The 22079-nt window shown below is 43.7% G+C and overlaps 1 protein-coding gene across 1 annotated transcript in view; it reads left to right on the forward strand.

The window, feature by feature from the left end:
• Positions 1-21272, forward strand: part of LOC135388322 (inosine-5'-monophosphate dehydrogenase 2-like) — a 35316-nt gene extending 14044 nt beyond the window's left edge. Inside the window, exons 6-16 of the mRNA XM_064617803.1 lie at positions 71-145; positions 1397-1603; positions 6448-6535; positions 6810-7009; positions 7694-7784; positions 7873-7968; positions 12564-12707; positions 14375-14528; positions 16573-16716; positions 16796-16879; positions 20512-21272. Coding sequence (XP_064473873.1) covers positions 71-145; positions 1397-1603; positions 6448-6535; positions 6810-7009; positions 7694-7784; positions 7873-7968; positions 12564-12707; positions 14375-14528; positions 16573-16716; positions 16796-16879; positions 20512-20533 — 1305 coding nt within the window. The 3' untranslated portion in view covers positions 20534-21272. The remainder of the gene's footprint in view (positions 1-70; positions 146-1396; positions 1604-6447; positions 6536-6809; positions 7010-7693; positions 7785-7872; positions 7969-12563; positions 12708-14374; positions 14529-16572; positions 16717-16795; positions 16880-20511) is intronic.
• Positions 21273-22079: the final 807 nt, after the last annotated feature.

Consider the following 22079-nt stretch of genomic DNA (forward strand, 5'->3'; position numbering starts at 1 on the left):
TTCTGCTAGTGTAGTTTATTGTGTTATTGCATTTCATATAGTAACGTTTTCTTCTGTTTTTTTGTTGCAGCTCTGTGGAGGCATAGGCATTATTCATCATAACTGCACTCCTGAACATCAGGCCAGCGAAGTGAGCAGAGCTAAGGTGCGTGGTTCACTAGTAGATGGTGCACTAGTAGATGGTGCACTAGTAGATGGTGCACTAGTAGATGGTGCACTAGTAGATGGTGCACTAGTAGATGGTGCACTAGTAGATGGTGCACTAGTAGATGGTGCACTAGTAGATGGTGCACTAGTAGATGGTGCACTAGTAGATGGTGCACTAGTAGATGGTGCACTAGTAGATGGTGCACTAGTAGATGGTGCAGTAGTAGATGGTGCACTAGTAGATGGTGCACTAGTAGAGGGTGCACTAGTAGAGGGTGCACTAGTAGATAGCACCTTGGTAGGTAGTCCAGTAACTCGGATTGTGGTTTTGGGTTGTGAAGGAAGGTATCACTTAACCTGTTCTTTAAGGAGGTTCTCTTATGGAAGAAAACTTGTGAAACAGAGAAATCCTTCCAAAAATGCCTGCACCAAACAAGTACCACAATGTTTGACATCGTTCGACAGTCTATTTGGCCAGTTATCTCCCCGTAAAAGTGCTTCAAAATTAAATAAATGTGTTTTGTAAATTGTGTTGCCTGTATAGCTGAGGGAGCTCCAGTGACAAAAACATTGTGGTGACGTACGTTTGAAGGGCAAAATGGGGGGGGGGGGGGGGGGCAAGTGCGCAGAGTCTGTCTGTTTCACTCACAATTGAACTTCCAGACATTGGACGCTCTCACTGCTCGGGCAGCTCAGTGTCGTCAAGGACGTTCTCTCATTAGCCTCATTAATTGAGACACCTTGTCTTTGCTATCCTACGTTATGACACTTGCTTTTGCCATGACACTGTGTCGTGGAGAAAGGAAGCATGCTGGCTTCTGTTTCCATGACGATGTAGATGCTTGTAGTGAGGGAGCCGGCCAATGGAGAACTGCCTTTGGGCAAGCATGCACGGACAAAAACATCACCTCCAGTTTGTCTGCTGACATGTCACAGCTCTGTTCGGTGTCGCCGCCATTGACGGTGGCTCGTAAAAAAAAACTGTTTTAAAAGCCCCACAGTAAAAAGTACTTCATGTACCGAATTCACGGACTACAGGGTCATACATATAGTGAGTTGCACCTGGTTTCTCAACTCCTTTAAAGTTCCGCAGAATGGTCCCCAACAGCTGAATTTGTGAATTATCAAGGAAGTGAAATTAACCACATAGAGCAATGTGTTCCAATATGTGCCACACCTCTGTACTCTGACTGACTCTGCTTAAATGTATTGCTTGTACCTAAGATCTTCATGTTTCATTCCACACTAGAAATACAAGCACGGATTCATCCACGACCCGGTGGTCCTGAGTCCGAACAACTGTGTGGCTGACGTGTTTGAGGTGAAGAAGACGCACGGCTTTGCTGGCGTTCCAGTAACGGACACAGGGAAGCTCGGGGGACGACTGCTCGGAATAGTCACATCGCGCGACATAGACTTTCTTCCCGTTGAGGACCACAGCAAGCTCCTCTCCGACGTGAGTATGCCGTTTTGGCGCAGTCGCCAGTGCCGTGTATGCCAATGGAAGTCTGGCCATTAGGAGGAGCCTAAAAAAGAGGCTCGACCTGTCAATGAAATTGAGTGTTTTTCATTGGCTGCTGTTTTCTATGCGGGCTGCCATGACACCAAAATTTTCCCGAAACAGGCGGTGTAGCTTGGAACGGCGAAGCGAGGATTTCATGACCAATTTTTTTTTAGAAATTACGTCAATTTTATTCTGTAAGTGTACATTCGGTTGCAATTATCTTGCGAATCACCTTTAAATTACGCTCAAGTGTCGATGTTTACCTGAAAATAACATGTTTCGTCGTCCTTGTTAGGCCTAGTAAGGACAACAGTCACATGCAAATAGCAAGAAAAATGCTGCGGATGGCCAAAGATTTGCATTTTTATGGCATACTTTTATTCATGTACACACCTTTGCCCATTCTTGATTCAATCGTGTTATGTTTTATAGTTAAAATACGTATACAGTAGATCTCGGTTATAACAGCCCCACTTATAACTAGGGCCTGACTTTTTCGGGTTTTATTTTTGGCCAAATTCGGGGGGTAAATATCGTGTGATATTTTTCATTTGAAAATTCGGGTGTATTCGGGATAAATCCCGTTACGGCATATTCTGTCGTCAGGAATTCGGGTGTATTCGGGTGATTTTTTTTTGTTTAATAAAAATTTGTCTTAACATGGAACTAATGTTTAGCAATGTTATCAAACTTTATTTTAATGCACGCTTATGAGTGTGCCACGCGACCCGGATGTTTTCGGGTAGATTCGGGTTAAACCCGAATTTTACAGATTTCGTTCGGGGGGGTAAATATCGGGCGGATACGGGTTTAACCCTAAAACGTCAGGCCCTACTTATAACGAATCTTCGGTTATAACGAATGCCTCACGAACGACCGTCAAAATTTGTATTGAGTCTATGGAAATTGCCCCCGCCTATTATGAACGAATTGCCGGGGAGCCTTCGGTTACTGCGACCGAAAGAGCTCCCTCGACCACTGGAGAAGGCGAGCGCGCGACGTCAGACGCCCGCGGATTTGTCAGGCGCCGCTTGCACGTGACCTCGCTTTGCAGCCAATGCGCTGTCACCATCAGCGTGCGGTGCACGTGCACCCGTTTGGCCGATGATTAAGGCGTCATGGATGCGGGTGAAGCGGGAAACTTTGCGAAACTGCTTCAGAAAAGCTGGATTTGTTCATCAGGCACTGGCTACAGACGCCGATCGTGAAGTGGACTTTGGTGTGCGTGATACCGACACAGAACTTTGGGACAGAGCAACGGCTGCGAATCTGACTGACGGCTGTCAGTCTTTCGAGGAGTTCGCGGCAGCAGATGACGACGCACAGGCCGTCGCGGACTTCAGTGATTCGGACATCATTGCCGACGTGCGCTCGCCGCCAAATGAACTTTCCGATGACAATGATGATGATGACACAGTGTCTTCTCCTCCTTACATTTTAACTACAGCGGAGGCACTCAAGTACGTTGCTTCGCTCCGCGATTTTGTGTACGCGAAGGCGCTCGCCGTGGCCCACCTGGACCACCTTGATGACTTAGAAAACGCCGTGATCTCCGCAACTGTGTATAAACAGGCGCCATTAACGATGTATTTTCAATGAACGGCATACATGACTCATGTTTCTTACACTGCTGGCCTTTTGGATCAAATTTTTTGTCCATTCCATTTATAGCGAACTTTGGATATAATGAACGGGTTGCGCGCGACCGTTGAGTTCGTTATAACCGAGATTTACTGTAATACCGGCAGCTTGTTCCAACTAGCGGTTCTACCGGCCAATCAGTTCTGCTAGCATCCACTTCTGCTTCTGCTACTTCTGCCCTTCTGCATCTTCCCGACATGCTCCTCTCCATCCACATGGTGCCGTTAAAAGCGGATGCAAAATCCATTATGTTGCTTGGTCGTCAGGGAATATCCTATTCAATCCATTGCAAACCAGTTTCTTGGAAATGTCGGCACCCACTGAATACAGATAATTTATAGCTTGGATAGCCTGGGATTAATAGCGAACTGTATTTTGCCTCATGACTGGCCAGAGAGCTTAAAAAGTGGGTGGAGCTCTAGGTATAGGCAGGTCCCATTAATGGCCAGACAATCTTTGGCATACACAGCACTGGCAATTGCTGGCTGAAGCTGCTACCTATTGAGTACAGCTGTCGTCGTATGTCCTTTGATTTTTCGACTTCGAACGGCGTCTTTCTTCGCACTTATGGGGAATTGACGTGTCACGAGAAAACAGGGAAAATATAGGGGAAACAGTTGCGTTTTACTTAAGTTTGTGCCTAGAGGGGCAGGTTTGAGCTGTCACTTGATTTTGAGATTAGAGTTGCATTTGCCTGTAAGTTGCTTGGTACATGGCCAAGCTCCAGCCAATGTCCAGCCCCTCAATGCTCTTCCCTAAATGCACTTCCACGGTTCTTAGACACTGTAGGACTTCGGACCTCACTGTGAGGTGACCCATTATTCCATTTCACCACATTACCAATGGGGTAGAGTACCCCCTGTAAAGACTACTCCCCTGTAAAGTAACAATCGAGTAGCTTACATGTTGGGTGTCGTTTAAGAGTTTGTTGCTTACAGTGCTTGCATCATAGCTAAGGCCCCTGGTTTTCTGCACTGGCCAATTCAAAATTCTGCGGCGCCGTCTTGTAAATTTTCCGCGGTGAGCAGTCAACGGCTGCTTGAAATGGGAAACACTTGGATAATGTGGGAGCAAAAAATATTTTATAGAATTACAAATTCGAAGCACTGTTGTGGCTCAGCATTACAAACATGATATCTTGTGTTCTCCTCTGAGAAAGAGTGCCGTCTGTCTCCTGCAAGCATTTTGCTGTAAGATCTTGCTGAAAGATCTTTCGGCATCTACAGAGTTTATAGGAACTTTAGAGGAAGATTATAGGAAGGAGCTTACAATACATGCCCTGTGGATGTTACATCTTAGGGCACCCTTTTTGTTTCTGCGCTGTAGGGATTATTTAACAGTCTTTTAAAGGCAAACTCCGAAACGTCTAGGGCTGTGCGAATAGTGATCTTTGGGTTTGAATCAAATATGAATTGAATAGTAAATCTTCGAATAGTAGCGAATCGAATAATGTCGAATACCACGCACAAGTGTGTGCTTATTGCTGAATAGCAAGCAGAAGTCTGCACTGAAACCAGGTGCTCAGTTGTAGTTTGTGAGACTCTGACTGCAAACTATGTCGTGGCTAGCTTTGCTACACCGGGTAACTCAAACTTGCCATCACTTGTAAGCGCAAAAGTTTGCGCACCCCTCTAAATGCTACCTTGAATTTGTGTTTCACATATTTCATTGATGAATGCATTTGTGCTAGAATTGTCCTGAAAATTGTAATTCTGGATGGAATCTAGTACCCAGACGTAACTAGTCGACTGTGTGATGAAAACCTTTTTCTATGGTGTCATAGCTGGTTCAGCCAAAGCTCAAAGTAATTAAACTTAAACTTTCCTGCCAACATTTGCTGAAATATTTCTCAAAAGTGGCAATATTCAATAGTCCCTCAAATCGTACTTTTAAACCATGCCTGCAACACGGCACCACTGGCAGAAGTGTGAACTAGGCTTCGCCTGACGCTCGGAGACATGAGGCGAAGCCAACTTGCAGGGTATATTCAAGTCCATGCGCGCGCAAAAGTGTAAAGTCAAAGCAACGCTGTGGGCGAGTTTGTACATACTGACACGAAAAAACAGCGCTTGGTTTGTCTACTTGACGTCCTGTTTCTGCGCTGTTTTTTTCGTGTCTGTGGGTAAAGTAAGCTTCACCTAACACTCAGGGGCGTGAGAAGAAGCCACCTCGCAGGATATATTTGAGTCCCAGAGATTTAAAGTATGCTTCGCCCAATGCTCAAAAGGCATGAGGTGAAGCCAGCTAGCGGAATTTCGAATATATTCGAGTATTCGATAAAATGTTATTCGGTTCGAATACGAATAGCGCGGTACCGTTATTCGGTACAAATATCGAATATTTGCACAGCCCTAGAAACATCAAGTCAAAATCCCCCACTGCCACTGGTAAACCGCCCATTGGTGGGACACCTACCCTTTCTCAGGCGGAGTATGCACAATAAACTTGGGGTAACGTTATCAACGTATATTAAACTGCAATCTGTCTGTGTTGGACTGTTGGTCCTGCAGCATGGACAATTTCGAGAAGCATTCTTCACCTCATACAGGGAAGCGTCAGGTGAAGCCCACCTTCGGGAGGTGTCGTTCATATTCTGCGAATAGTGGGATATTCGGAAATCCGAATATTGGGTATTCGATTTGCGAATTAAATACTTCCAGTGATTGATATTTGATTTGAATTCGAGAGCTCTAATATCCGCACACCCCTAAAAATAAGGAATTCCGTGAAATTCCGTGCCAAACGAAGGATTCCGCAATATTTTGCGGAATCGTGGAAAACCTGGGGCCTTAATCATAGCACACACATAGGGCCCTGGTGCTCATGTATCCAGCATTTTTTGTTGTGAATGTTGCTTGCACGTGATATCCCGTAGGTGTTGCTGCGTTAGACCGAGTGTCACGTGCATGCAATGTAGTTTTGCCACCGTACTTGCCGGGCAGTGGAAAGTTGGTTTCTGTTTTGGCACAGTGTTGCCCGCAATTTTCAACTTTGATTTTCTAAGTACGTATGACTATGTATGTATGTGTGACTCGGAGAAAAATTGTGACGTTACAGTTCTGAGGGGGTTACGCTGTTGGACGAAATCATTTCATGGGAAATCACACACTTCAATTGCTTTACGGCAGCTTTAAGATGTTTTCCAAAAATGCTAGGTGATGACGCCCCTCAAGGACCTCGTGGTTGCATCATCTAAAGTTACTCTCACCGAAGCAAACTCCCTGCTGCAGAAGAGCAAAAAAGGTACGGACAGCACGCATCATTTTTCACACACAGTGTTGAACACACAACGCTTGCTAACATGCTTCTGAGCCTGTGTTGGTGGCTGAATTAGCACTTTGCCAAGTTCGTTTTTGGAGTTCCTTTTGGTTTTACCTCGAGTGGTGGTTATGCAATTCGCGGGTAAAAATGGGGTTTCCTGGGTCTAACCCTGAAACCCAAGGCTGAACACACGAGGCACATACAGACTGACACAGAGGCTGCAGCTGATGGGTATTCATGCCGAGTTCTTTTCCAGGCAAGCTTCCCCTGGTGAATGAATCTGGAGAGCTGGTCTCCCTAATGGCACGTACAGACTTGAAGAAGAGTAGGAGTTACCCATTGGCTTCAAAGGATGAGAACAAGCAGCTATTGGTGGGGGCAGCTATTGGCACTAGGGAAACAGACAAGCCTCGCCTCGAACTCCTGGTACAGGCTGGTGTTGACGTCGTCGTCCTGGTAAGTTGGAAGCGTGTTAAAGAAGCACGGAAGGCGCTTCAGTCATGGCCATTTTTTTCAAACTAAGCCTCTAACCAGACTGCTACAATGCACCATGCGAAGCGATTCACTCGACAGATGCATACGTATCGTGGAATTTCGATTTTGAAAATTGTGACCGTGCACAACGGTGGCAACTAGCCACCAGAGTCATTTTGACGTCATCGCGGTGCAACCCACTAACTAGTTTGCTTGTTTGGAGTAGCGTCGTCTGCTACACACAGAGGAGGGAACTGGTAGCAGAAAAGAAAAAGAAAAAAAAAGTGCGAAAAGCGTCGGCCCCGATTGGAGTGCGGTCTCTCTTGTAACCCGGATGACGTCACAATCCTCCTCCTCCTCCTCCTCCTCCTCGTTTCGGCCTGCAGAGCAAGTCGAGCGGGAACACGCATGTCGATGTTGGGGGGCGTTTTATTCCAGGAAAAATACAGCGTGCAGAGAATTTTTTTGTGTTGTCAAGTCAGGTGACATCCTTTTGTAATTCGCGAGAAACAGAAAATATTTTGGATGGCTTTCTGGGCTCCTTTAAAGAAAATATTATAAATATCATAAGGTAGACTTGTATAATGTCAGTGGACTCTGACTTCCACGTTCAGGCTGCATTTAATGCTAGCGTTAATTAACCCTGCTTTGTGTTTCTGTTTTCAGGATTCCTCTCAAGGGAACTCTGTTTTCCAAATTAACATGGTGAAGTACATCAAGCAGAAATACCCCAACCTCCAAGTTATTGGTGGAAACGGTACGGTCAAATTTGCATTTGTTTGTTAACTGGTTAAAATCAAGTCCTGCATTTAACGTGGAATTATTTCGTTCATCCAAAATGACAGTTGTGACAGCTGCGCAAGCAAAGAACTTAATTGAAGCTGGAGTTGACGGGCTGCGTGTTGGCATGGGATCTGGATCTATCTGCATTACTCAAGAAGGTAGGAACCTTGCAAAGTAGGGCTGTGCGAATATTCCAGGTATTCGGGCCGAACACAGCAATAATGTATTCAACATTCGATTCGAATAGTATTTTGTCGGATATGTCGAATATATTCGAGTCATCGATCACCCACTGCAATGATGTGCACATCTGGCAGTTTCAGTTTCTACTGGATAAAATTTGGCGGATTTTTGGTTCCAATGTTTGCAACACTGGGGTGAACCCGATCCAATCTGATAAAAATCTAAAACTTCTATGGGGACTTTGAGCATAGTTCCGTATACATATGAAGATTACACCTTGTGTGCGCCTTATTTCGTGGTGCATTATGAAAAGACTCGAGGCTATACCTGAATATTTTACGATTAAATGGCATATCGTGCGCTAAAGAGTGGTGCATAGCTTTCTACCTCAAAATGCAGCTAATCGGTCATGATGTGTGTCCTCTCAAGCGTGTACAGTCTCCGTCTTATTTTTTGGACTCGACGGGGATCGCGCAAAAGTCAGAATAATCGGGCACTCTGAAAAAACGAATTTCGCTTCAAAATCAACTTTACTAAGCACTAGTAGGCTGGAAAAATTTGTTGATGCTTTCCTAACGCGCTTCCAGCTGTGTCTGATAACATCAGCTTCTATTTCCCGGAACGACATTTCGTCACTGCACACTGATAGAGGCTCCGCAGCCATCAAGTCCGCAAGTCAGCTTCACCTAACACATGCGTACTTTAGGTGAAGCTCGCTTTACAGCGCTGTCGCGCGACTTGCGGGCGGACAACCAGTGCTAGGCTTTTTGAATCAAGCCGTTGGCCAAAACCGAAGACGCAAAAGCATTACGACAGACCTCTTCTACTCAGAAGAATGAAGAATGAGCAATAATTGCCTATTTTTTTGCCTCAGTATTTTAATTGGTTGATTTCTTTTGATACGAATTTCGGATGATATCAATATTTTCCATCACACCAAGAGAGGAAATTCGCTGGTTGGGCAAACAGAGTCTGAAATATCGAGCGATGGGGCTGCACAGCGTCCAAAATTTTTTACGTTCTTATACATCGGGTGTATCCCGTTTGAAACCATTAAAAATAATCTTTCAAAAATAAATGCATAAGTACCCACTGTTAAAAATATATCTCCCAGAATATATGCTTAAAAATAAACGCACAAAAATGATCGGCGAAATATCCCCGTTTAAATATAAATGCTAAGGAATCCACGGTTAAGAATATATCGTTAAAAATAAATCTTTTCAGAATCCCCCCAAATCCACCCTACAGTTGCTAGAGTCATGTGGTATGGCCCAAATCAAGGTGAACTGCAAGCAAGGGGCTTAACCTAACCTCACAGGACCAAACTAGCCTAAACTATCCCAAACTAACCGAAACCAAACTAAACTAACCTAACATAACATGATATAACCCGGCGTAAATTGCAATCAGTCCGCCTCCGTGCTAGATGGTGAGGGGATTTTGAAATAGTTTATTTTTAATGGTGGATTATTAAACGGTGATCTCTAAGCAGGGATAGTAAGCGGTTTATTTTAGGATATATATTTTTAACCGTGCATTTTTTTAAGCGGATTATTCTTGAATGTTTTATTCTTAAACGTTTATTCTTAATGGTGGATTTCGGGGGACCCCCCTATACATCAACTCTGTGGGACCCGCGGCCGTTCCGCGAACGAGTCCGAATAATCGAACATGTCCGAAAAATTGGTTGGCGACTGTACTTGGAAGTACTGCTTTAGGTAGCGTTTCTTCTGCATTTGGTTCAGAGCGAGAGGAAACCTGAAAGCAATTACCAGCAGTGATAACATAACGTGGCACAAAAATGCAGTAGTGTCTTGCAAGTTCAAAGTAACAATCATTGGTCATCACTAGCCACCAGCAGAAAGTCACTAATATAGAAGCTAAAGAGTTATGAAGTAGGTTTGCGGCCACTTGTTGCTGAAAGCTATGAATGAGATATAATCAATTTTTTGCAAATTATGAAAGTTTTCTGTTGTTTTCACGACCTCTAATATGTCATATTATAAGGAAAGCACTGAAAAATTGCAGGCTTTCTGATGACCTTCTCTTTCTTTTTTCTTTTCCTGTTCCGAAGTTATGCAAGTTTACTGTTACATTTGAGACTCAGAGACAAGTTAATTCTTGTTCTCCATAATTCAAAATGCTATTATATGTGGAATGGTGTTCCCTGAACCCAAAGGATATGCAACAGCTATTGGAATACATGACAAATATGACAGTGACTATGCTGGTCGATTATGTGAATGCTGACAGAAGATATTTTTCAAGCCGTAGCTTTCTGTGTAGTAGTACATGTAGTACTATTCAAGTGTATTCAATTCGTTATTATTCAAACAAATAAATATTCGATTTGTACCAAAATTTCACGATTCGCATGGCACTAGTGCAAAGTTATTTTAGAAACACCATACCATATGGAACGGAGGTGAATCACGATTGTATGGTGGCTTCTGGAACCTTGCAATCTTAGCTACTTCTGTAAACACATTGGTGCTCAACCATGTGCCTGTCCATAGACGATAGCATGATCGGCGAACGCAAAGCATTTTGCATGTGAACTGGTCAGATGTCATTGCAAGCGTCAATATGCACGTGACCACAAAGATAGATAAACTGTTTGAGATGCTCCTATGCATAGTTTTGTAACTTCTCTTCGATATTGTTAATTACTGTAGAAGTGGTTTTTTTCGCGTGGAATTATTTTTCGCGTTTTTCGCGCACACCTCCAAAATCGCGAATTTAAGTTCCCGCGAATAACTCTGGCCATATGAGGGCGAAAATCGTTCAGCGTTCGACGCTATACCGCGACTACCTGACCCTTTCTACTCCATGTAGCGTAGGCAGTCTAAGCAAGCGCAGAAGATTGTTTTATCCCATCAGGCAAGATGAAAAGAAATGAAAATTCATCATGCTTTTGTTACTCCTATAAACGCTTTGCACTATACATGCAATATACCACTATACCACGAAGCCAGAACATGCCTTTCCCCGCGTTCTCAAAACCAGCTTGAATGATAGTACCACATCTCAACCGAACTGGTCAGTGCCCCGAGTGATAATTAATAAGAACTGCTAAAATAAACTGGTAACTTGCACACGGCCAGTTCTACGGCCTCCTACAGGGTCCCTAAAGGTCATTTGACAGGACCTTTCCTCCTATCCCTGTGAGGAGAAGGAAGGAATAGATTTATAGAATGCCGCAATCCACGTGAACAACGGATGTCTTAGTACGTGCCGAAATATGCCCGAGTATTGACGGCGGCACGATATGCAAGAGCAAAGCACTCCCGGAAACCTGTGTCGCGAATTTAAGTTCTCGCGAATCAATCCTCAAAGCAGCTCTGCTCGAAAACGCGAAAATATTTTCCACGTGGAAAACACCACTTCTACAGTAGTTTCAGCCAAGATTCTAAAGATTGGCACATGCAACCTCGTAATGCTGACCAATCCCAAAGATGTGCTAATGACATTGGTGTCACACACAAAAAATATAAATAAAGATGGTCCAGAGCCCGAGGGTTGGCATATCACTTGATGCTTTTTTTTTTTTTCACACCAATGTGCAACAGTAGATCAAGGCCCTGTCCTTGTTTTACTGTTGTATGCTGGTGTGAAAATAAAAAAATACATAAAGTGAAAAAAAATATACTTATATATACATGTAAGAACGGGTGCATAAGCCTCGTATTGGATGCCAGGATATGTAAGATTCGACTTTTTTCGGGTTGAACCCGATTCCTCCTGATTATTCCCTACCGAATCAGTTTAGAGGCGACTCGGGTTAAATCATATTTCTCCTGGAATTCCGCTCACATATATTTCATTGTGTCACGTACACTGGTTAGTAGCTGTCTGTACGCATGCCAGTAGTAAAACTTATTTGAGTGCAGCAGTAGACCATGTGAACCACATCTGATGCTACCCCTGGATGTATCAATAGCACCCGATTTTGCCTCGAATTGCGGATGAAAAAAGTAGCACCGGAATCCGGGAAAGGCATTTAACCCGAGAAAGTCAGACCCTAACCACATGATGCTGAAGCAGATGGTATAATTCTGACTGTTCCTGGTGAAGTGTATTGATCATATCTAGAGCCTGAAGTTTTGGGAAATATTTTTTAATGAATTCCGGAGGTAAAATTTGGGTAAATAAACATGTGCTCTAAATTCATGCGAATTAGGGTGAGAAAACTTCCAGTATGCTAAATTCGGGGAGAAATCTGTCTCATTTACTCAAACTAACTGTGCTTTTGTTTGGTACAAAGAGTGACGTAACTGGCATTTGCTGCCAAACAAGTTAGTGGGCATTCCTACAGACGTCTCAGTGAGGGCAATTCGCCGGGTAAAAATTGGGTTTCACCCTAAAGAAGAAACCTTCAATTCAGGGTGCACATTCGGGGAAGAATCAGGTTAAACCGTAGAACTTCAGGCCCTAATCATATCATGTGTGATTGGAGAAAGAAAGCATTGTTGTAAGAGTTACAACTGCTGTAGCATACTCTGGGATTTGTAAGTATCTCTTTCAAATGTAACAAGCTCCCACTGAAACTGTACCGTCTACCGTGCAGTGATGGCATGTGGAAGGCCACAAGCGACAGCTGTTTACAAGGTGGCTGAGTATGCCCGCCGTCATGGAGTACCTTGCATTGCCGATGGAGGTGTCAGCTCTGCTGGACACATCATTAAGGCCCTGGCACTTGGAGCATCTACTGGTAAGCGTGCCACTGAATTCATCATAGGCATGGAAGTAATGAGAAAACTGCAGTGTATGACTAAAACGTGTAAACTGCATGTGGAACATTTTTGGGCAGCAATGCTGCAAACCTGTCGTGGTTGGGGTTTGCAACATTTGCAGCGGTTTGAAGAAAATCGAACTTTCTCAGAGTTTGTTGGAAACTTCAAAGAGTTTTGATAACTTTGCATATACGCAGTCGACCCTCGATTTATGAACCTTCGATTTATGAATTCCCTCGTTTTATGAACACTAGCACGAGAAACCAAACTTTTTACATGCATTTTTCCCTCGTTTTATGAACCTCGATATTCGAATAATGAATGGAATTTCTGGGAACCAACTAGGAGTTGCCCAGCGTTTTTGCCCTCAATTTATGAATGGATCCTTCCGAGGCCAACAAAAACCTTCATAGGGATTATTCGTGGTCTTTTGAATGACATCATACTGCAGATGTTGGGACGCGGAAGACAGGGACTGAAGGAAGCACACAAACACAAGCGTCAAAAAAGACTTTTGAATGACGCCTGAACAGACAAAACGTTTTCCAGGTATTGCACCCTCGGTTCTTAACCCCTCGAAATCCGAACAACAAAGGGGTTTTCCACAAGTGTTCCTGACCTCAATTGATGAATAAGGTGTCCGCTGTCACCCGGAGATTAACACATTTTGAGATTGACATTTGAGATTGACACAGCAGAAGGCATGGTCGAAAGCAAAATTACACAATGTATTGCATTATAAACACAATCCCAACTCGGAAATACTGTTCCATTTGCTCGATAGTACTCACTTAACGGAATTTTCGATTTATGAAAGATTTTTTGGGGAACCGAGGGTGTTCATAAATCGAGGGTTGACTGTATATGTACAACATCCGTGTGTGCACTGTTCAACTTTGACAACTTTTGGTTGCTGGCATCAGCTCACAAGTGCTTACATCCTGCAAACATGAATGCACTGCAGCGATGGGGCAATGTATGCCAGCGACCCACACCACATACTGGTGTGCAGGTAGAGCACAAATTGCATAGGGTGGTAGTTCTCACTAAACTAGCTTAATTCACTTCCACATGTGACTTCCGCTTCTGACAAAGTTTTCACACAGAAGGAATAACTTATTTCCCCTCCAGGTGTCAGTGCAAAGCAGGTTTCTTTGAGTTTCTCGCTCTGTTATCATAGCTAGTATCGTCTGAAGGGGATTACATCCTTATCAACTGCCTTAGCGACACACATAACGGTACTTTTTTTATTATTCCAAAAGGGTAGAGCACAAAACATAACAGACGACAGGGACAAGCTGACATGCTGTGTCGTCTGCTCTGTCTTGTGCTCTCCCCTTTTGGAATATGGGCCCATACCACGTTACCAACACACCCAACTCTCGGTACTAGTATTTCCATATGCATGTCTGTCACTGTTTTCGACAGTGACAGACATGAACTATATGGAAAACTATATGACAGAACTATGTGAACCCAACCAAACCTGTCGGAGAGCTTTAAGGTTAGTTTTAATTGGAAGGTTTTTGAGGCTCAAACAAAGACTGTGACATCCCCAATTTTTCCAGAAGGAAACTGCTCAATTCTGCTCACCATTTTTGTTGGATGATATGGATGTGATGACCATAATGCAACATCTGCACAGTTATGATGGGCTCCATGCTGGCTGGCACTTCGGAATCTCCCGGAGAGTACTTCTTCTCCAATGGCGTGAGGCTAAAGAAGTATCGTGGTATGGGATCTCTGGATGCCATGGGCAGCTGTGAAGGCAGTGGAAGTCTCAATCGCTACCACCAGAGGTAAGGCCTTGGTGCAAGACTATGGTGATGATTGGGTTCAGTTTGGTGCATGTCTTTCTCTAATAACTGGGCTTTGTTGAATTGCATTTTAGGGACAATGTCTCTGGGTAAGTACTCAATGTTGGCAAAGCCTCGTCTGCCCGCAACGAACCCAGTCCGAAAATTTTATGCATAAGCCAGTGTAACCGTTTTTTGTGTAGCACATGCCGTAGTATTAATGCGATTAAGTATGCTACTTTTAAATGCTCTTTGAAGTACTGTGTGGCTACTTAGTGCAGATTGTTTATACTTGGGGGCCATGTCGTTTAGGGTTAAACTGGGTAAAACCTGAAAATAAACTTGCAAAAGTGGAAATTCTGCCATCAATACACGCACTAAATAACACTAAGCACTGCGCATTTAGCACAGTCACTGGGCAGCTTGTGTTTGTCCGAAATGCAAGACGCGCTCTTTATTCATTTTCCACCCCGATATGCCCCGATATAGCCCGATTTTACCATGTTTTACAGCTCGTGAAATAAAACCTGATTTTTCCCACTCTGATTTTCGAAAAACATAAAGCTTGAGAACAGAGGGGCCTATCTATATTTAGAGCCTCGTGTTTGGGGTTAAACCCGACAAAAACCCGTTCTTACCCCCTGATTTGCATCATCAGCACTTCAGGTAGAACCCGGGAAACTCCCTGAGAACGAAACTCTCCAAAGTGCAAATGCAGGCACTTACACGGTCGTGAGTGATCATCAAATGCTTTGCACTCAGCCCTGCCTCTCACTACTTCATGCGTTAGTCTTTTCGCTCTCCTTCTTCTCCACCTCAAAATCACGCTCACTTACACATAAACGTAAAACCTGAAAGCACAAGGGTATATATTGTATTTAGCCCCATTGCGAACAGAACTTTTTTCTTGTTGAAATTCTGTGTTAGCACTGCAAAGCAATTGTGGCTATGGAGATGGAGAGAGGACAGCGAGAACGGGTGTGGAGAGCGGGGTTAGTATGTGCAAATTCCGGACTACTTCCTCTTTTCGCATAATCTCTTTCAGTTCGACCACAGGACAATTTGCCGCAATTTTGTGGTGCCATAACGATTTGAGTTAGTGAAAGTACAGTAGCCTACAGACTTTCCGGACTTGGCAGTGACTGGATAGAAGTGTAAATAATACAACAGGCTGAAAAATCTAACACTGACAAAATCAGACTTTATTTCACCTCAACTGCACTAAACGAGTCTGTAATTGTGCCCTGCCGCATAGGATGCCTGCGTGTGACAATATCTGCTTGCATTTGCGTGAGCATTACATGCTTGTCGTACAGATTTGGCAGTAGTGACAACAACATAACGCACAATGCATCGACAACTGGTGAACAGCAAAGCGTGCTGGCTCGAGAAAGTGCTGCCTCCAATGTGGCGTCACCTGGAGGCACGGTTTCGAAGTTCTAGAGCAGTCTCATCTAGAATTCCAATTACCAATCCAATCCAGGCACACAGTGTAAAATGGCGGTTTCAAAGTTGCCGCTGTAGTGCCGAAAATGGCTGTTCTGGTGCTTGTCCGCAAGCGTTTTAGTCCGGAAAAATCGTGCCTTATGAACTTTGGCCTGACTAAAAGACGGCAGTAAAGGTGTATTAATGCTACGGTGAATGTCACAGTTCCCCGTGGGAGTCAGAAGTTTCAAACGAGTCCGAATAATCGGTGTCCGAAAAATCAGTCGGCTACTGTATCTTGTAGTCTGTGCTCAATGAAAAACATGCATAGAAATAAGAAGCAACTTGAGCGCAACATTATGAAAGTACGACAGTCTCAATGGAATTTCGAAGAATAAAATGCACTCGACATCGGCAGAGTATGTGGCATACAGTCAGTATGGGCAAATGCTGGTACCAGCTTTGATTTTGCCAAATTTGGAACTGTGTGTCAGAGATTTACAGGCAGAGCACTGCGTATCACATATATATATATATGTTTTGATATTTTAATAACTTTGTCAAGTGTTACATGCTGCACGAGAGGAATGTTTTGGGTCGTAATAGCTCTTCTGCCTTTCAGCGAGCAAGACAAGATACGCGTTGCTCAGGGAGTGTCTGGCACCATTGTGGACAAGGGCTCTGTGCATCGTTACGTTCCCTACCTTATCACAGGCATCAAGTTTGGCTGTCAGGACATTGGAGCCAAATCCCTGGAAATTCTCAAGTGAGTGAAGGCTCATATACTTCACCTGTCTCGATTATTTCTCTGATTCTTGTCTTATGTGTGCATGCTATTTATACAGGGCCAACATGTACTCTGGCGACATCAAGTTCGAGAAGAGATCTGTCTCTGCTCAGGCTGAAGGCGGGGTACATGGACTTTACTCGTAAGTAGCACTTCTTTTTGTTACGCTTACTGCGTGTGCGTACCAGTGCCGCTGCTATTACTACTCGCCGGTCGATTTTTCGGACTTGAAGGAGGCACAGAATCCGAATATTTAGACAAAGGCTTAAATCTGCAATGTTTAAAAAAAAACTTTATCTCGGCACTCGCACTGGCTTGAAATACAGTCGCTGTCCGATTTTTCGGACTCTGCAGGGATCGTGCAAAAGTCCAAATAATGGAGCAGTCCGAAAACACGAATTTCGCTTCAAAATAAACTTTACAAAGCACTAGTAAGCAGGAAAAATTTGTCGATGCCTTTCTAATGCGCTTCCAGTTCTGCCAGATAACATCGGCTTCTATTTCCCAAAGTCGTCACCGTACCCTGACAGAGGCACCGCCATCATCAGGTCCGCAAGTCGGCTTCACCTAGCGCACGCGTGCTTTAGGCAAAGCTCGCTTTACAGCGCTGTCGCGCGACTCGCTGGCAGACGGCACGTGCTGGGCCTTTTGCATCAAGCTGTTGGCCAAAAACTAAGACGCAAAAGCGTTACGACAGACCTCTTCTACGCAGAAGAATGGAAAGTGAACAGTCATTGCCTATTCTTTTTGCCTCAATATTTTAGTTGATTGATCTCTTTTGGAGTTCGGATGGTACCAATATTTTCCGTGACCCTAAAAAAGAAATTCGCTGGTTGTGCAAACGGAGTCCGAAATATCAAGCGACGGGGCTGCACGGCGTCATAAATTTTGGACGTTCATACATCAACTCTATGGGGCCCGCGGCTGTTCCGCGAACGAGTCCAAATAATCGCGCATGTCCGAATAATCGCGCATGTCCGAAAAATCGTCTGCGACTGTAACTGTGAACATGAGTTTGCTTCGTGCGCCGATGCGGGATAACACATCACGGCGAATTTCTGCTAGCATGGTCTTGTCGTGACACACCTAAATGAGTGTCAAACAGCCGTAAGGATTGCCGCGGTTGATGGGGACGCAAGGGCAACCTCGTCGTCACTGTGACTGTGTCTGCACCAGTCTGAACCTTCCGGCTTCAGCTCGAGAACCTAGCCAACGATGTCGTCATTAGTTAGTTCTGGGCAGAATTGGGTATTGTTGTCCACGTCTGGTCGTCTTCATGTGACTGATATTCTGTCAGCTATCCTAAAGCTTTGAAACATGTCTGAAATGGAGAGACGAAGCTACGGAGAGGCAACGCAACACGCGTGCTACTAAGCTCCGCCTTTGTGCAAGCATGCTTCTACGTGTGCACCGGGTCAGCGTGCTTCCTTCTTAGTGGTGCAGTAGGAAATATTGGGTCCCGAGACGCAGTGTAATGCATCTGTTTTTGTTCTTGGATGTCGAAAAGCCCGAAAAATTATTTATTTATTATTACAGTCAAACTCCTTTACAACGAAACTCAGGGGACAGCAAAAAAAATTCGCAGTAAAGGTATTTTCGTTAAAAAGGATGTCTATTATTGGATCTATAGGCTCCAGCGGGACCCAAAAAAAAATTTGCTGTAGTGGTATTTTCGTTAAAAAGGTGTTCGCTATAAAGGAGTTTGACTGTATTATTTATTTCATGATACTGCGAGCACTGCACAAGCAGGAGGGGGAAAACAAGAATATACAAAACTACCGTTGTTAATCACACAACACGGAAACAGTCTCCTCAAATTGGTTAATTGTACAGTTCACAACATCAAAAGACAACGAGTTTCATTCAGGTATCGTTTTCACAAAAAACGAGCTTTTAAAAATATTCGTACGCTTGAAAAAAAATTAGGTATGCTCGGAGCGTAATGAGTACGAAAAAAGTGGTCAATCCCTCCAAGACACGGTCGGAAATATTGGAAACGGAAATACATTGGCTCTATGGGGCGTTTGATGGTGATAAGTTTTGTCTGAAAAATTGGAAAGTCCGAATTTGGGGAGTCTGAAATATCGGTCGGTGGCTGTATATCGGAATTATCTCATTGCTGGGACTGCCTCAAAATTTTCATGGGTGTGGTATATGTGGTCCCATTGTTTCGTCAATTAACTAATGAATGCATTAATTTTGTGAACAAAGTATGTGTTGGATACTTAAGGCCCCCGATTTTCTGCTGCGGCAAGTTCAAAATTCTGTGGCACAGGCTTGTAAATTAAGTGATTTTCTGCGGCAAGTAGTCAAAGACTGCTTGAAATGGAAAATACTTTATTTTCTTGGATAACGTGGGAACAAAAATATGTTATAAAATTACATATTGAAAGCGCTGTTGCGGCTCAGCATTACATACATGATATCTTGTGTTCTCCTCTGACAAAGACAAAGGTCTGTCACCCGCAATAATTTTATGCCTGCTGAAAGATCTTTCAGGTGTCAACAGAGTTTATAGGAACTTTATGGGAAGATTATAAGAAGGAGCTTACAATACATGCCCTGTGGAAGTTACGGGACACCCTTTTTGTTTCTCGACTGTAGGCATTATTTAAGGGTCTTTAAGGGCAAACTCCCAGACATCAAATCAAAGTCCCCCACTGCCACCACTAAACTGCACATGGGAGGGACGCCGCCCCTTCCTCAGGCGAAGTGTGCACAATAAACTTTTGCTAACATTATGTTAAGCTAAACTAGGATCTGTCTGTGCTGGTCCTGCAGCAGAAGCAGTTTCGTAAAGCAGGCTTCACCTGATGCAGCGAAGCTTCAAGTGAAGCGCACTTTCGGGAAGTGTCGTTCGTATTCGGCGAATAGTCGGATATTCGGAAATCCGAATATTGGGTATTCGATTTGCGAATGAAATACTTCGAGTGATTGATATTTGATTCGAATTCGAGAACTCGAATATCCACACACCCCTAAAAATAATGGATTCCGCGAAACAAGAGAACTCCTAAAGGTCATATGCACCCACAAATCCAAAGACATCTGTTATGGGCAGAGTCACAACCTGACCATACACCCACACAACCCTGCTCTGACATGCTTCAAATGGTTGTGTGTGCCCTGACCACATTGCAGAAACGCTTGCCATAGGTGATGTTCTTGAAGCATATTTGCACGCTTTTAAAGGAAGCATACAAAACATTTGTGGTAAGAGAATACCTGAGAGGAAGAGGGAAAGCATAAATTGCTGTTTCTTTCACTCATAAATCACGAACAACACAACCAGTGAGTTCTGTTCCTTCTGTGTTGATGTCAAAGTAACAGCATCTTTTATTCTGCGAGGAGAAATTTGTGTGTTTTAATACCCCCGTAAATCCTATGGTGTTTTGACTGATCTCTAAGCCTTACCCCAGTATACTCGTCAATAATCTTGGCCAATAATAAATTAATAAAATGCAGTAGAACCTCTACATAGTGAAGATATGAATATAGTGAAGTAAACCTCCACTCCCAATCTGTTGTTACCCCAACTATGAACTCTTGACGTAGTGAAGATACTGATATAGTGAAGTTTTTTAGTGCTCCGACCAACTTCACTACAAAGAGGTTCTGCTGTAATCTTTAAGGAACAGTCGTTGAATGCAGCTGATTTGATTGTGCATTGTCTTGAATGGTGAAATTGACTAATAGTCACTTTAAAACTGACATGTCAGCCTGTGTCGACTGTGTGTGACTAATGTGACTAATGCCTTCGGTACTGCCTTTTAGGTTTGAAAAGAAGCTGTTCTAAGGACAACCACATTTTTGCCTGAGCTCGACCATCCCCATCTCTGAACCGAAAATGGACACGGCCTTAACATTCCTGCAGAAGTTGAAAATGAAGTTGAAGCAACGACCTAGAAGTGTCCGAAGAGCGTTGCCGATTTTTACACACACACACACGTGTTACTTAGAGGCCAATATTAGAAAAAATGCGTCGTGCCATATTTACAACACTGGAATAATCCTGCACTATTTTCTATAGCTCCTCAATGGGCATTGTTTTAAACGGGTGCCGTTGTAAACAGGAACCTGAACCAGTCATTGTTAGACCTTGTTGAATGTGAAGCGTGTTTGAAAAGACAAGCATACTGTTCAGAATGTATATAAACTTGAATTTCAGAAAGATTACATACTTGTTTTTATTCAACATTCCATAGCTATCACGGAGTGCCCGAGGCCCTGTGTGGTGAAATTTATGCCTTAAAATGTGGTGTGTGGTACTTAATTTAGTTTACCCCAATGTTTAATTGAAATTGAAAGTGCTCATGTATCGACAAAGAACAAATCTGATGTTTGCTATTCAATATTTTGAAGTGAAAGTGTCGCTGCAATGAAGTTTTAATGTATAAATATGTGGCACAAACATTGTTTCCTTCAGCCGTTGCAAAAAGGAAATATGCTCTGTTTTAGAAGTATCTGGTGCAAGATATTGTGTCCTACAAATGATAATAAATGGCACTCAAACTTGAGTGAACATTGCAACTTTGCACAGGCATTTCACTCATTTCAGTACAAACTTTGCATTTCAATATATCCCAGTAAATGACTTACTTCAAGAGTTAAGCGCAAGGAGAGGGAAATAAACTCTGGCTTTGCGCTTGTCGCCATTGAATCGGACTCCTCACAATGGGCTGCCACACATATTGTGCACGCGATTGAGAAAGCGATGTTTGAGAGCAGTGATCTGTGGTGAACACACGTGGAAATATTGCGCAAAGATGATAGAGCTATCGCTCCCACACAACCAAGGCACACCCTAATGACGTCTAAAAGATGTCACCAACTGGACATTTGGACACTAGCTTCGTGGTCAGTGGTCTCCGACAAGGATGTGCCGTCAGACTCCTGCAACGACCAGCTGATGTCGGGGAGTTCAATGGCGGGTGGAGGTGAGCGATGCTCCAGCCGCAAACCTCGCCGCAGGTCAAAGAGGAAGAAAGTTATTCCACCTCAGGTGCGGGAGCTTTTCGGCTCCGATATATATACAGTTCTTCAGACTCTTTAGTCAGCTATGTGATCCCACTTTCTTGCAATTATGTTTGGTGGGTCTCTGCTCCTCTTCCTGCTCCTCAACATGCGGGTTAAAACTGCCACGTTAAACGTCAATGGTCTTCGCAGTGTTGAGAAGCAAGGCGATGTGGTTGCTTTCGGGAGACGTATGGGCGCTGACATCTTGGCTGTTACAGGAGACGCACTTTTATTCTGCGCAAGATGTCTCCTTGTTTAGGTCTCGTTTCAACATCCACATCTATGAATAGTCTTGAAAGTGAACATATTCGACACAAGTGTGTCTG

Source organism: Ornithodoros turicata, chromosome 3, assembly GCF_037126465.1.
Source record: "Ornithodoros turicata isolate Travis chromosome 3, ASM3712646v1, whole genome shotgun sequence".
NCBI lineage: Eukaryota > Metazoa > Arthropoda > Arachnida > Ixodida > Argasidae > Ornithodoros > Ornithodoros turicata.